This window comes from Pipistrellus hanaki (assembly GCF_964339955.1).
Source record: "Pipistrellus hanaki genome assembly, chromosome: 9".
In the NCBI taxonomy this organism is placed as follows: Eukaryota; Metazoa; Chordata; class Mammalia; order Chiroptera; family Vespertilionidae; genus Pipistrellus; species Pipistrellus hanaki.
In genome coordinates, this window is record NC_140511.1 from 33,230,944 (window position 1) to 33,246,129 (window position 15,186).

General features: G+C 40.1%; 1 protein-coding gene across 23 annotated transcripts in view; it reads left to right on the forward strand.

The window, feature by feature from the left end:
* PICALM (phosphatidylinositol binding clathrin assembly protein) overlaps positions 1–6,409 on the forward strand; it is a 95,848-nt gene extending 89,439 nt beyond the window's left edge. For 12 of the 23 annotated variants that reach the window (XM_084895192.1, XM_084895208.1, XM_084895200.1 and 9 more), the window contains one exon: positions 4,545–6,409. In XM_084895192.1, coding sequence (XP_084751318.1) covers positions 4,545–4,559 — 15 coding nt within the window. In that variant the 3' untranslated portion in view covers positions 4,560–6,409. Of the gene's footprint in view, positions 1–3,086; positions 3,190–4,544 lie in introns of all 23 variants that reach the window. The other 11 variants (XM_084895186.1, XM_084895203.1, XM_084895202.1 and 8 more) reach the window with 1 other exon arrangement.
* Positions 6,410–15,186: the final 8,777 nt, after the last annotated feature.

Sequence of the window (15,186 nt, forward strand, 5' to 3'; positions counted from 1 at the left end):
CTCTTTGTGCATTATAAAATAAATGGTAGTTTGCATATAAAATGAAATCCCATCAAAGTAATATTTTTTTAATCAAATCCCACTTCTATAGCTATTGCCAAAAATCTTTCCCTGTTTCTTGAAATGTTTTAGAAGCCATTCCTTGCCTTGGGAATAACTTACAGCTCCTGTTTTCTTGCTTACTTACTCTTTAAATCAAATTAATATTTTTGAGAGTACTTTGGCCCTCCCAGGTATATTTATCTTCTTGCTATTTATTTAGTAAGCATTCCAAACATTGTTATCTAAGTTACTCTTGAGTGCTATGTTAGTGCTTGCTAGTGAGAAAGTTCTGAGCTTTAGGAAATTGTCTTTATTATAACTTTAATTTAATAGACAACACTGTATTATTGAAATTAATGCCTTTCTCTACACTCAGCCCTTTCTGTCCCCATTTTTTATGCTGGCTTATTCTTTATTTTTCATATATTTTATGGTAACAGCTAGTTGTTTAAAGAAGGGTATTAATATTAAGTTCTTCTATTTCATGCCTAACATTGTGCTTTTTAAAAAGAAAAAGTACATTAGTGAATCTTCCTAGGTGTTTGACTACATGGAAAATACTTGATCTCTGTAGTTAAAGCTTTTCCCCCCTCTTTTCTTCCTCACAGTTTTGCTCACTTTTTGATTGGCAGTTGCAGGTTACTAGTGGGTCTGTTTATTAACTTGGAGAGAATGGGGATTCTTACACCTTCTCTTCCTGGTGCTTAATTTTAGTTTCTTTTGAAAGTCTCTATGATGTGAAGTAACACATTTAAGAGGAAAGCTTATAAGGCAGTACAGATGTTGAAGATCCTTGCAGGGGAGGGTTGTTGTGCTGGTTATATTCTTATCCCTTACTTGTATGAGGAATCACAGTGATTCCTCATCAGTCTGATTTCCAAAAGCAGTGTGAAAACCATAGAGTGTTAGATTTGGTCATTTAATTTTTAAAATCAGCACATTAAAAGTTTTATATGTTTCTTGATTAGTATTGGGTGTTTTTTAATGGGAGATTGCCAGTTTTGTTTATGGAAGATAAGGCTAAAGATATAAAATGGTGGTTGTGTTTTTGTTTGTACTAGCCAATTTTAAGTAAGTCTGCCATCAGTTAAGTGTCTTAAAAGGAAACAATGGTTTGTTGTACTCACTTTTTACCCTTCTAAATAGGGGTACCGTTGTTGGCTTTAGATATTAGAGTAATTTGAGTCTTATAAAAAATGACCATTCTAATGACTTTCTTGTGTGGAGAACTAATGGCTGTCTTTGCTTTCAGGCTAGTTTTGTGAGGTTCTCCCCCACTTTCGTGGTGTGTTAATTGTGGGTGTTGGCAGTGCCTCTAATGTCAGCTGATCTGCTCAACTGTGTTTCTGTGAAGGTCTTTTGCTCTGTTAGCAGTGAGTTGTGCTCATTCTGCCTTACCTAGTAGAAGATAGCATGAGGGAATTTACTTTAAGATTGGAATTTAGTGTCATAGCTGAGAATGGGCCTGGAGTCCCCAGTGTACACCACAGTTAATCAAAGCTAAAATTTAAGGAGTCCCAGTTAGTGATCACTGTAGTTAATAAGACAACCTATTAGAATAAGACCATTTTAATGGTGGTTTTGCTGAGGATGTTTTTTCTAAAAGCTAAAAAACCAAAATGTATTTGTAAAATCTTGGGTGACTGTGAAGTTATATAAAATCTTCATGATGAACATGATGACCATGTAGAGCATTTTGTGTGTAGAAAGCAAAGGGCTATACTGACTGTGTAACATTTAGTAGAGAAGTCTCTTTTTAGAAGTTTTCCAGTATGTTAAATACAGCCATAAATTCTGGCTGAGTTGAAATTAATTGGGATTGCAGATTTTTGAGAGGAAACAAAGCACCAACCTTGAAATCAGCAGATCTGCATTTGTGTCTGTTATTAGTGTCCTAGGGATGCTGTAACAAAGTGTACAAACTCAATGGCCTAAAACAATAGAAATTTATTCTTTCAAGTTCTGTGAGGTTAGAAGTCCAAAAACAAGGGCCATACTTTCGAAGGAGGATCCTTTCTTTTCTCTTCCAGCTTTCGGTAGCCCCAGTTATTCCTTGGTTTATAGCTGAAACACTTCAAACCTCTGCCTCTGTCAGTTAGACTAGGTGACCTCTAAGATCACTTTCCCCTCCCAGAGTGTACACATCAGCTCCACCCTGTCTAGGTATCAGGCAGGAGCCCACTCTATGCAAATAGTGTGAACACTGAAGATAGGACTTTGCATGGCCAGCTCGATATGTTGGGTCTGGACTAGGTCAGAGTTTGCACAGCTTTTGACAGACAGACTGGACACAGGAAGCCATCTTCCCTCATAAACAATAGCAGCACAGTTATGAACTTCCACTCTTCGATGCACATCCTATATAATAAAAGGGTGATAAGCAAATCAAGCTAACGGCGGAAGGACCGGTTATGACACGCACTGATCATCAGGGGGCAGAAGTTCAATGCAGGAGCTTCCCCCGGTGGTCAGTGCACTCCCACAGGGGGAGCGCCACTCACTCAGCCAGACTCCAGGCTCAGGGCTGGCAAGGGCAGCTGCAGTGGCAGGAACCTCTCCCATCTCCGAGGCAGCACTAAGGACCCCTCGGGGGCTGTTCAACTGCCAGCGGGGAACAGGCCTAAGCTGGCAGTCAAACATCCCCCAAGGGGTCCTGGGCTGTGAGAGGACATAGGCCAGGCTGAGGGATCACCCCCCAGTACATGAGGGATCACTCCCCAGTACATGAATATCATGCACCGGGCCTCTAGTATAGCATAAAAATCTTAACCGAGGGTCAGCTTGTATCGACCTTTTTTGATAAAGACTTTCTTCCTTTGGAATTTCAGAAACAAAATTTGTTTTCTGAAAGACACATGCCATTGGATGCCCTTTAGCTTGACATGTGACTGAAATTTTTGTTTGAATTTCATTTTCTACAAAGGCTGCCTTTATATTTAAAGTTGACAAAACAAAAACCACTTCTTTCATTACATTTTCTGCTTTCATGTTCTGTCATTCTGAGCTCTTTTTTTCTTTCCCTCTCTCTGTCTTCTTCCCCCCAGCTGTCGGCAGCATCCAGTCCCTCCAGTCACAGTCCTCACAGAGCTTCAGGAAAGGACCCTTTTGCAGAGTTCTCTTTGGAGGATTTCTTATAAGTCACTTTAGGTATTGCTGCTTGTTGGGGGAGATGGGGACTTAAGTACTTAAAAAGTTTATCAAACATGAAGCACCATTCACTCTTCTTAATTATTTAAAGAACTCTAGATTCCCTCTCTTCCTTCTCTTCCTATATTTTTTAGGTGAAGAGTAAAAATAGATCAAGATAGGACAGAAGGGACAAATAACTTTTGGAAAATATCTTGAATATGTTAGGAGGTATGAAATCAAAAGACCATTTCTCATGTTTATATGTAAGCATCCACTTCTCACATCAGGTGATGAGAACAAATACCACCCTTTAAAAAAAGAAAAATAGAGAACAACACTGATTTTACACATCGGCTCAGAGCTTGATTGGGAGCATCGTTGGTTTAACATTATGGCCAGGATTAGTGTGAAGAATTCATTTTAACTGTTTCTTTAAAGGGCCATATTTTTATGTATTCCTTTTCATCTAAAAATAGTAACACCCCCCCCCCAAAAAAAAAAAAAAAAAAAAAAACCACACACACAACAACAACTTACATTAGTACTAGAGGACCAATGCACGAAATTCGTAGAAGAGGCTCAGCCCTTGCGGCCCCTCCCACTCCCACTGGTCATTCCAGGAGGTCGTTCCGCTGTCTGGTCTAATTAGCATAATAGCTCTTTATTATATAGATTATTTACTTTTGTTAAGGGCAAGTGAATGCTTGGGGCCTTTTTGATAGAAGGCTTGTGCATTTGATCCATACTGCCTTTTTTTGCTGGAAGACTGTGTAATTGTTCTTGCTGTAGCCCACAGTGCAGATATACCTTCTAGATCTTGAGTTTGTACTCTTCTGATCTGATAATAGTTTACTTGTTCTTCTACTTCTCTGGATGAATAGCTTAATGGATATCATGAGTGAAGGGTCTGAGTGAACAATGACACCCAGTTGAAAAGTATTTCCTTGTAGATCTTTTGGATTTTTATTTATATTGTAAAGAAATGATTTAGTAAGCATAATATTACTATTCGCTTAACTATCTCTAATTTTATGATATTATTTGGAAATAATCTTTCAAATTTTGCTTTTCTAAAAAATATTTTAGATGGAATATTTGTGTTCATGGAAAGATTTTCTGAACTTATGAAAAAATTGTTCATTTGCCTTCTACGCCTTGGTTTTTAATAATTAGAAAGATATTTATAATTATGCTTCAAATATTGAGTTCTGCCACAGGATAAACTTTGTTTTATAATAAAGGTTTGTAATAAGCATGCTATGAACACTTCTGAGCCAGTTGAATGGTAAAAGCCACAAAGCAGTTTTATTTGTGAGAAGACATCCTACAGTGCAATGAATTAATAACTTACATGCTTTTTTTTTTTTTTCCAGATACAGTTTATGTAACTAGATGGAAGAGAATGGAACTATTTCAAAAAGACAAGTGCTCAAGCAGCAAATATTTACTTGCAGCAAAATCCAAACTGCTGTCTCTTAAACTCTCTTCTTCCATTAGAATGCTACAGTAACACAGTGGAGGCCCATGAAGGAAATTGGGACTAGTCTATAGGAGAATGTATTAATACAGTTTATAAAGCCAAGAATTGCCATGATTTCAGACTAAGATCTGTCTTTCTGGTGACTAACCCTTCAGTTCTTTCAACTTCTATTAATACCCATAATCAGTAACCTACCAAGAAAAGCCCTTATTTGGAAAGTACAAAATTTGTATTTGGAAAAGCTGCCGGAGGGAAGAGCTGTGTCCTTTACTGTAATGCAACAGGACTCTGGGGGGATCAAAATCATAACTCTCAATTATGCAGTATCTTTCTTTTCTCCAATCCTGACAAAAATAGTAATTAAAGTTAATTTTTCTTTTTTAAAAAAATATATATTCAGTTTGCAGTAGACATTCCTTAAGTATTGTATTTATTTATGATTATCGATTTACGTAACATTAATATTGTATCAAAACTCCTTATGAAAATGAGTATGGATGTACACAGTATGTTTGATTTTTATCCACAGGAATGAATCTGATTCAGAATGCTTTTCAGCTGACATACAGAGCACTAAATATTTTAAAGCAAGTCCAAGGGTCTGAATCGCTTAAGAATTTTCAGTCTCTATGGGATTTAGGAAAGCATTATAAATGCATTAATTCTTATAGTCAACTCTGTGCCTAGGATTTTGCAAGGGAACAGTTCACTGACTAGGAAAAGCACTACATTAAATTCAGCATTAGTGCATCGGGAAGGATCTTTACTGCTTTGTGCTTGGCATGTCATTATTTTCCATTTGACATTAGGGCCTTTCCAAAATGAATGTGAGGAATTGCTTTCACTTCAAGACTTTCCTTCTTTTCAGTAAAACTCTAGGAGGTGTTATAGGGGGAGGGAAGGGAATAAAATCCTTGAACCTTTTATTTTGGCTCATGCCATGTTATGATCATGTACCTTTTAAACAAGGGGAAATAATATCTTCAAAGTTGATATCTAGCCAAGAGTTTAGTTAACAAATAAACTGCACTGTTGATCGGTGCTTTGTGTAAATACATCTTAACATTTGGGTTGAGAGGGGCCTTAAGAAGGAAAGTTTGTTGTAGGAAAGCAATTCTGTACATGAGTTTAAGCATACTTGTTGCATTGTCTTTGCAGATTCTATTTTTGTTTACAATATTAAAATGTATGTTAGCAAAAATGGGTGGATTTTCAAATAAAATGCAGCTTCCACAAAAATTTTATGTTATTCTGGTCTGAGGTACATTTTCATTTTTTTTTCTTTATCATCAGTATCATCATTTTTTTGCTAATAAAAGTATATGCAGTTGATTATATTTGCTGATTTAATAGAATGTAATACAGTTTATTCCTGTTTTAACTTAATTTTCAAAAAGACTTATCTTAGTACTTCTGGTTACCTTCTAGGCTTATTGATAAACTGAACTACTTAAAAATTTTCATTTTTGCCTTTTGAACAGATGTCTTTGGTCAGGTAAGTTCAAGGGAGAGAATGGTTTGAGCATTGATATATTGATGCATGTGGTTATGTCTGCCAAATAAACCTCTGGCTGTATCATGTGTCATATTGAACAGTAAGTAGGATTCAGAATACATAATAGAGGATTAAAAGCTTTGTGCATTGATAAATGTTTGCATTATATTTGCCATGGTTGGAAAAAATAGCCTTTAATCAATATACTTTGTTAATTTGACCAGTTTTTAAGTTTCATAATTATTAAACCATTTTCATATTAATTGGGAAATTGCTCTTTTGTAAGTTAACTTCCTTAACATCACAGATTTTTCTTTATCTCTTCTGGTATTTGAGTAGGTGCTACATTTGAGGTCAGTGGCTTGTTCCTTTTATGTTTCCTTATATTTGCTAGTATGTTTCAGTTTGTGAAGATGCTTTGTAAATGTTTCCATCTTATTTTTAGTTCACACAACTTTTGTATTGTCCATACTTTACCCATATCACAGATTAAAATCAGGAACTAAAAAAGAAACTTGTTCAGATTCATGAGCTCACAGGCTGAGGAGTCAAGTCTGGTTTCCTGGTTCATTGTTTTGCCTGTGACCTCCTGTTAATTCAAATGTGTAAACTGAAAAGGGAATTTCTTTCTGTGGTCTAGACTGATGACCACTCTTTATTCCCAGATGATCTTCTCCTATGGATCACATTTCCTGCCTCCTTTCTGATGCATTACTGACAAAGAAAGATACAAAGCATATGCTTATATTAACTTTAATTAAAATATAACAGGTGAGGTAAATTAGCTGTTAAATGCTAATTAAACCAGGTTATAAATCTATACCTGTCCACATCATTTTATGATCCAACTAGCAAAGCTGGTAGTGGCTACAGAGAAAGATAAGATTACTAGCAGAAGGCAGCTATACTCATTCCCAATCATTTTCAAAATTGTTTGATGTATCACAGAGTATTATGAGGCGCCACAGCACTCAGCTTGATAACTCACTCTTACCTTCCAGAAAGATGGCACCACCGCTTCCGTCAGTAGCCTCTGCCACTATCCTAGGACTTTCTCCAGCCACACTTGCTCCTTCTGTGGGTCTGACCAGCTCTGTTGGATTCTGTCTGAATAGGTTCTGAATGGAAAGGCTGCAATGTCATCTTCATGCAGTCTCAGAAAACTGCAAATAATTTCTTGCCCTTATGAAGAAGTAGTGTTCTATTTGGTGTGTCACAATCGGAAGTATTTTCTATTGATAAGTTGCTAGCTGGTATTTCTAGTCTAATTTTGGTATAAGCACTCAGTAAATGTTCCATTGTTATTGATATAGCACACAAGTGTGGTTTTTATGCTGAATGAAACTACCCACATTGTCAAAAATTGTGTAAAGCTCTATAGTATTTCTTTTGGGGCAGCTATGACTATCTTGAGGCAGAGAGCTAGAAATAGAGAAAAGCAAGGAGAAAGTTAAATGGAAACTTCATTCCTAATATCTTATTCAAATATCACTTTACCTGTGCCAAAAGTAATTTCAAAGTTGGTTTTGAGATAAAAATTGCTCTAGGAGAATCTCCTAGGGAGCTAAATCCCGCCCAGCCTGAGCCTTCTACAGCCAGACACCCCTCTTTCTCTCTTGAGTCTGGGCATTTGGCAGCTGTCCCGTATGACCAATAAGCATGTGTTGCCTTATCTTGCTCTTGGGCTGGGACTGGAGGGCAGAAAGTATCAGGAGAAGGGAGCAGCCCCCACTCCCCTTCGTGCTCCTGGACTCCAGGCTTCCTCACTTGTGTGCAGAATTTACCATTGATTTCCTTGGCCTTTCAAGAACACTACGTGGAAGCATGAAGCACACTACCCTGGCTCTGCCAGCTAGCCTGGTGGCTGTTCTAAAAGACAAAACGAAATCTCTTTTATGATCATTTTTGTCATAAAGTAGGTTCCTGACACAGAGCTCCTAAAACTTCTAATTACCTAAGTGTTCAGAGCACCAGGAGCATCTTTTGTTCTGATCCTTGTATTTGACTTTTTGATACAGCATTCCTGAACCCTGGGAATCTCCTGGGTGATAGTAGTGAGGTGACTTGTCAGGCTCCTGAATAGCTTTAGAATGGGGACTGGTCACCAAAAAGACCCAACCATGATTAAAAGCTTGGAACTTTAAGTCTCAACCCTGTCCTTCAGAAAGGGGAGGGACTGGAGACTGAGTTAATGATTGATTATGCCTACACGGTGAGACTGTCATAAAAAGACCAATATTGCCAGGTTGGTGTGGCGCAGTGGTTGAGCAACCAAGAGGTCACTGGTAGGATTCAGGTCAGGCCACATGGCTGGGCTGTGGGATCGGTCCCTAGGCATGCAGGAGACAGCTTATCAGTGATGTTTCTCATCGATGTTTCTACCCTCTATCCCTTCCTCTCTAAAAAAGCAATAAAAACATTAAAAACAAACGAACAATTCAAGGGGTTTGAGAGCTTCCGGATTGGTGAACATCTACATGTGAGGAGAGTGGTGTACCCTAACTCACAGGGACAGAAACTCCTACACTTGGGATTCTTCCAAGCTGTACCCATGTTCTCTCTTCATATGGCTGTTCATCGGTATCCCTTGCAGGGGTCCTCAAACTTTTTAAAGTGGGGGCCAGATCACGGTCCCTCAGAGAGCTGGAGGGCCGGACTATATGAACTACTAATTCCTACTGTAACACCTCGGCTGTGCTCACTGCCCAAAAAACCTGGCGGGCCGGATCAGACTCCTCTGCAGGCCGCATGTGGCCCGCGGGCCGTAGTTTGAAGACCCCTGCCTTATAGCCTTTATTATACAATAAACTGGTAAGTGTTAAGTGGTTCTCTGAATTCTCTGAGGAATTCTAGCAAACAATTGGATCCAAGAAGGGGGTTATAGGAACCCTGCATAGCTGGTCAATCAGAAGTACAGGTGACAACCTGGACTTAGAATGGGCATCTAGAGAGGGGTGGGGAAGCATCTGGGACTGAGCCCTGAACATACGGAGTGGCATCTGAGCTAACTCTCATTGGTGTAAGAATTCTTGATAGAACACCAGCAACTATTCTGTGATTGATGTGGAGAACCCATACACCTGGTATCAGAAGTATTAAAAAGGTGGACTATTTAATAATTACTGTTTTAGTAACATCCATTTGGAGAAGGGGCATTCTCTTCAACATATACCAATATAAATTCCAAATTAGTTAAAGAGATACAAGTAGGGAATTAGGAGGAAAATATAGGTGATTATTTCAGTCAAATAGGAAAGGGGAAAGGATATGATAAAAACAAAAAACAGTTCACTGAAGATCAAATACCAATGACCAAGAAAAAAGTTCATCTTTAGTAGTAACTAAAATTTTCAATGAAAACAATAGTGCCCTCCTAGTGGAACACTATTCTTAGTGCTTCATATGTATATTTGTCCCTTACTCGAGTGTGTGGTGGAGACACACTTTATACCTGTTTTATAGATGAGGAAACAGGCCTGGAGAGGTTAGTCACTTACTGTGTGATCTTGATTAAGTGGTTGAGCTGTGTTCTGAGCCTCTGGTCTGGCTCTGGGTCTGCCCATACCCCTGTGCTGTAGACTGGTGTAGAGGATTTGTATACATAACAGCATAGGCAAGAGTGCACCAACTTCATCTAAAGCTGAGGGGCATATTTAGCCACTACAGCTTTGGGCGTGGGCATGTGAGGGGGGTTGACCATCGTTATCAGAAGTTTTGAGATTTCCTACCCTTTTCAGGAAATTGCACCTTTAGGAAGTTACCCAGGGAAATACCCTGCTGATCACATCTCCCCAGCTCTGGCAGGAGCCTTCTATGTTTGTAGGCGGCGGTGTGGGGTGATTAAGTTCTTTCAGGTGCACGGCCCTTTTGCACACGCCGCCCACCACCACGTTGATTTTCGTGCTCGGGACACCTGGGTCTTTGCACTTGGGAATCCTTTCCTGTAAGCAAGCGTATCGTGCTGTAGTTTAGGTATTGAGGAACAGTAGCGTCTTGTGACATTTTCTTCCTCACTCACGGGAGGGTTGGTCTGGAAATGAAGTGGGAGGAGGGAGTCGCCTGAAGACTACAAATACAGATCCTGCGTGCCTAGGAGGACCAGCTTTCCCGGTTGGTCACCCCGTAGCGGGTTTGACTGTCCTGAGATTTCGGAGGTAAGTGCAACTCTCCAGATCTCTCATCCTGGCTTGTGTATGGGACATCAGAGGACCCACAAGGCGTTTTTAGTTTCATGTTCAGGCAGCTTCTCAGCATGATTTTTTTTATTGCAAGCCTTAACATACATACATGTTTCCCAAAGTTTCCAGGCTGGTAATTTGCCCCAAAGTGTTGCTTTCTGAGAAGGGTGGGGGTGGACTGATCCATCACAAGGGGATTCATGTGTTTGGCCCCAGCCCCTGCCCTTCAGTCCTGTGCCTGTGGCTCACTGCCTATCAAGTGTCCAAGGCCTACAATCCCAACCCTTCTCAGCCGTAAAACGTCCATGTGACGTTCTAATTCAGTCGAGGGGATATCTGTTAAAGCTGAAAGTCTGTCATATAATAAAGTAGGTTTTCCAAACACATATATTAAAAAAGTGACAAAATAGTTTTACCTGTTTTTACTTATTAGACACGTTTGTGTAATTAAAATTATGTATGAAAAGCTTAATTTCATAAAAAAATTTTCTACATGTATTACTGTAATTTTAAATTTATAATGACTAGGTCTAGTAAATGCGTGCACTCACTAGTCACCGGAGTAAACAAATGCACAGGGCAGGGTGGGAACATCAGGTGGCTTGTGTTAAGACTCCTGCAGAAGGTCACCGCATGGGCCAACAACCAGTTACCATGTGTGATGCAGTGTGGTCACGTGCTAATCACTCACCGAACATTGTTTGCAAGTGGTGACCCTTGGATTTAATTACTGCAGTTGCAGATATGTAATATCTACTTATGTCAGCAAAATTATTAGTTTCTTTTCTAACATATGACCTATTCGCTAAAATTGGTTAATAATGACGAATAAATAAAAATAACCTGTTAATTACCAGCTGAAGGGGCAAGCAAGGATATAGCCCAATTCCCCCTCCCAGTCAGTGGAACAGTGTCCGCCTGGCAGCGGCCACAAGGAGCGGAGCAGCACTGACCTGAGTGTTCCCCATGTGCCTGACTGCTAGCAAGCTTCACCAGGCTCTGTCCTCGGTCTGCATGCAGGTCTTCCCCAACCCGGCTCTCTCCATTCCCCTCTGTTAGAGATGCCCCCGCCCACCCTGGCCAGGTGTGGCAACTCACCCAGCAGGCCGCCATCCAGTCTTCCCCAGATGTAATTCATAAAGGATTGTCTTTTCCCTCCCGTCACCCACGTGATTTTTTTTGGACTAGCAAAGAACAGCATAGTGCTCCCAAGATTGGAGCTCCTACAATACATAAGCAAATCTTGGGTAAGGCATTTTAAAATTAACAGGGTGTTATGATATACAGACTGGAAGTTTTGCCCATTAAATCAAAGTCTGTTAAAATCAAGGTTTTTACTGTACCTCCATGATTGAAACTTGTGCTCGGGCTTTTTCTCTTCATTGCCTCTTAATAGACCTTGAGTTCTCTGCCCCTTTGCATCTATATTTTTTTCTCCTTTTTTGCTGTTCAATTCCTAACACCTCTGGGAGGAAAAACTAGCAAATAATTATTTTTAGGAACATTGTGAATTGGACAGCCCTTTCAAAAAATCATTAAAACCTCTGTATTCTTTGCTCTGTAATCTCACTTTTGGAAATCTAAAGAAAATAATTCAAACTATAGGAAATATGCAGAATACCACCCATCACAGCAGTTGTTCTTTGTGGAATAAGAAAAGGTAAATGTGGAGTCCTGAAGAATATCTCCATTATTAAAGAGTAGTAAAAAAATTAATGGAGATCAGGAAAGAACAGTCAGAGCTGGAGAAAAAAACAGGGAAGAGATGTTAGGGACACAGCTGAAGTAGGAAATGGTGAACACAAGTGAAATATTCAAACCTAACTATTGGCTCCAACAGTTAGAACTTAACACTTACCCTAGCCATATCCAGGCATTGGCAGGGGCAGGAGCCAGACTGCATGAAATTGAATGGGTGAATTGTGGTGGTAAGACGCTTGGCTAGGAACTGAAAGAGGTAAAGGACAATAAGCAAAGGGCGGATAGGCCAAGGAAGCTTATAAGATGAAAGTAAAGTCACTCTCCCTTGTTCATCCACTCAACACATGGAGTGCTTGCTTGAGCCAGGAGTTTTAGGTGCAAAAATCAGTAAGACAGGGTTTTGCTTTCATGAGCTTATTTTGTGAGAGTAGGCAATGAAGTATTTTGTGGCTCATGAGGGCTCTAAGAAAAGGGTGAAAGGATAGAGTGATGTAAGAATATGGTACTATTTTGTTTAGGGCAGTGTTTCCCAAACTTCTCTCATGATGAGAATCACCTGGTGGAGTTGTTAAAACACAGATTCCTAAATCCCAACTAAGAAGTGCTAAACTAGAATTTTTGAGAACATATAGGTAAAATTGCATACCTAACTTAGTGCTCTGTATATAAAATCTTTCTTAGAGCACTAGTAGGGCATCAAGGAAAACCTGTGATGAAGTGACTTTTGAACAGACTTGAATGAAGTGAGGAAGTAAGATGGGAAGATGCAGACACTGGTTCCCCTTCCCACACAAGGAAAGGAAAGACCCACATCCTACAGGGGATTGTGCTTGGCTTCTCTGAGGAGCAGCAGAGATAGCAGGGGGGTGGAGCAGAGTGGGTGAGGGGGAGCTTGGTGGAAGCTGTGGTTGGAGGATGGCAGTGGGCCAGGGCTTGCCAGATCCTTGCTGAAGTTTGGCTTTCAGTCCGAGCTGGGACACAGCTGCAAATGTTGGGCAGAGGACTCTTTAAAGACTTGTTGATACAAGGACCACTGAGGCGGCTGTATTGAGAATGGACTTCCCTTATTTGGCAAACACACTGATTATATGCTACATGTGAACCAGTTAACCTTTGATAGAAATCCAGAAGCCAGCTGAGAGAGTGCATCAGAATAGGTAGGAAAAGCTGACATACTCTGGCCGTAAGCCTTGCCTTCACCACAGTACCATACAATGGGGAGGAAACCCCCAATTCCTGCTTTTCCCTAAGGGGTGAAGGATTTGGACCCCACATTTAGCAACTCAACCTTTAACACTCCCATACAAGGAATGGATTCCCCAAACACCTCACTGTGAACACCGAGGAGGCTGTGTTTATGAGACCCGCAAGACAAAGGAGATCTAATGTACAACATGATAACTATAGTTGATAGCACTGCACTGTAATTTCAGTCTGAGTGTGGGAATCCACATATGCGGAGGGCTGACCTAAGTTATACACAAGTTTTCAACTATTTGGGTCGGTGCCCCTCGTCCTGTGTTCAAAGGTCAACTATATTGTAGAACTGAAACGTGCTGAGAGTTGAACTTGAATGTTCCCCCAAAGATAAATATGCAAGGTGCTGGCTTTGTTAATTCGGGAGGAATCCTTTCACAATGTATTCTGTAATCATCACATTGTGAACTTCAAATTTCTTAACATATTATTTGTCAATTATATCTCAATAAAGTTAAAAAAAAAAAAAAAAAAGGAAAGGGCCCAGCCAGAGTGGCTCAGCGTTGAGTGTCGAACTATGCACCCACCAGGAGGTCACAGTTTGATTCCCGTCAGGGCACATGCCCAGGTTGTAGACTCAGTCCTCAGTGGGGAGCGTGCAGGAGGCAGCCGATCAATGATTCTCTCCCGTTATGGATGTTTCAATCTCTCCCTTCCTCTATGAAAGCAATAACAAAAAAATATTTTAAACAGGCTTTTTTTTTTTTTTAAAAGGAAAGAATGTACTAATAGCACTAATTAAAGTAGGAGTTGAGGAAGTTAAAAGAAGATGCAGATGTTTGCTGCAAAGTCGGTGGGAGGAAGGGAAGTGCTGAGATGAGGTAGGAAAAGGAAGAGAGGCAAAGGACTGCTGGCCTTGAACACATACAGGACAATTCACAGAAACTTCTTTCCTATGAATAGCATCCCCCTTCCCTCCCGAAAGCATCCTGTCTCTGTGGGAAGCCCTCCTGCTCAGTGAGCTGGTGCAGCAGGACGGCAGTGGTGTGGGCTCTGCAGCCATACTGTGCACTCCCTCTCCCACTGCCTGTTTCTTCAGGTGGGAAATGGCGTGAGAATGCCTACCTCTTGGGGCTGTTGTATTGAATGGATTAGTAAATGGATGCATTTAGAACAGCCTGGCACATGATAAAGGTTCAGTGCATAATTGCTATCATTTTTTATTGGGATGATTCTGGAGGCAAAAACACCTGTGTTCAAATCCTGACACTGCCCCTTGACTAGCTGGGAACTTTTAGAAAAGTTACTAAGTTTCCCTTCATCTGTAAGATGAGAATAATTATAGATCCTACCTCATAGGATTACAAGAAGGATCAACTAGATTAATATATGTAAGTGCACATAATTAGCACATTTAAGTACAGTGGTGCCTCACACAACGAACTTAATTCGTTCCAGGAGCAAGCTTGTTATGCAAAAAGTTCGTTATGTGAAACGTGTTTTCCCATAACAATACATGTTAAAAAAAAATAATTCGTTCTGTAGCATAAAATATGCTAAGATGACATAAAAAAAATATGCTAAGATGACATATTTTTATTTAGATACATCTAAAAACATAATTTTTTTTTAAAAAAAAACCACACATTTTTTAAATTTTAAGACAGACTAAGTAGAGTCTACCGAATCTTGCACATCTTCATCCATTTTCTGCTTTTTGGCCGATGGTTTCATGAAAAACCTGTCCAAAGTTCGCTGTGCAAGGCGTTCGTTATGCGAGGCACCACTGTATATGCTATTAGTATGACTAAAGAGCCTTTGAAACTATCAGTTTGGGGAACCGTCCACTTCGCTGTGTTTACATCGTCCGCCAAGTGCTGGGGAAGATCCCGGGAGCTGTTTCCGAAGCAGAGGCCTGACCCCTGACTCTGCACATCCTCACACAGGCGGGGTCCTTGGCCCCG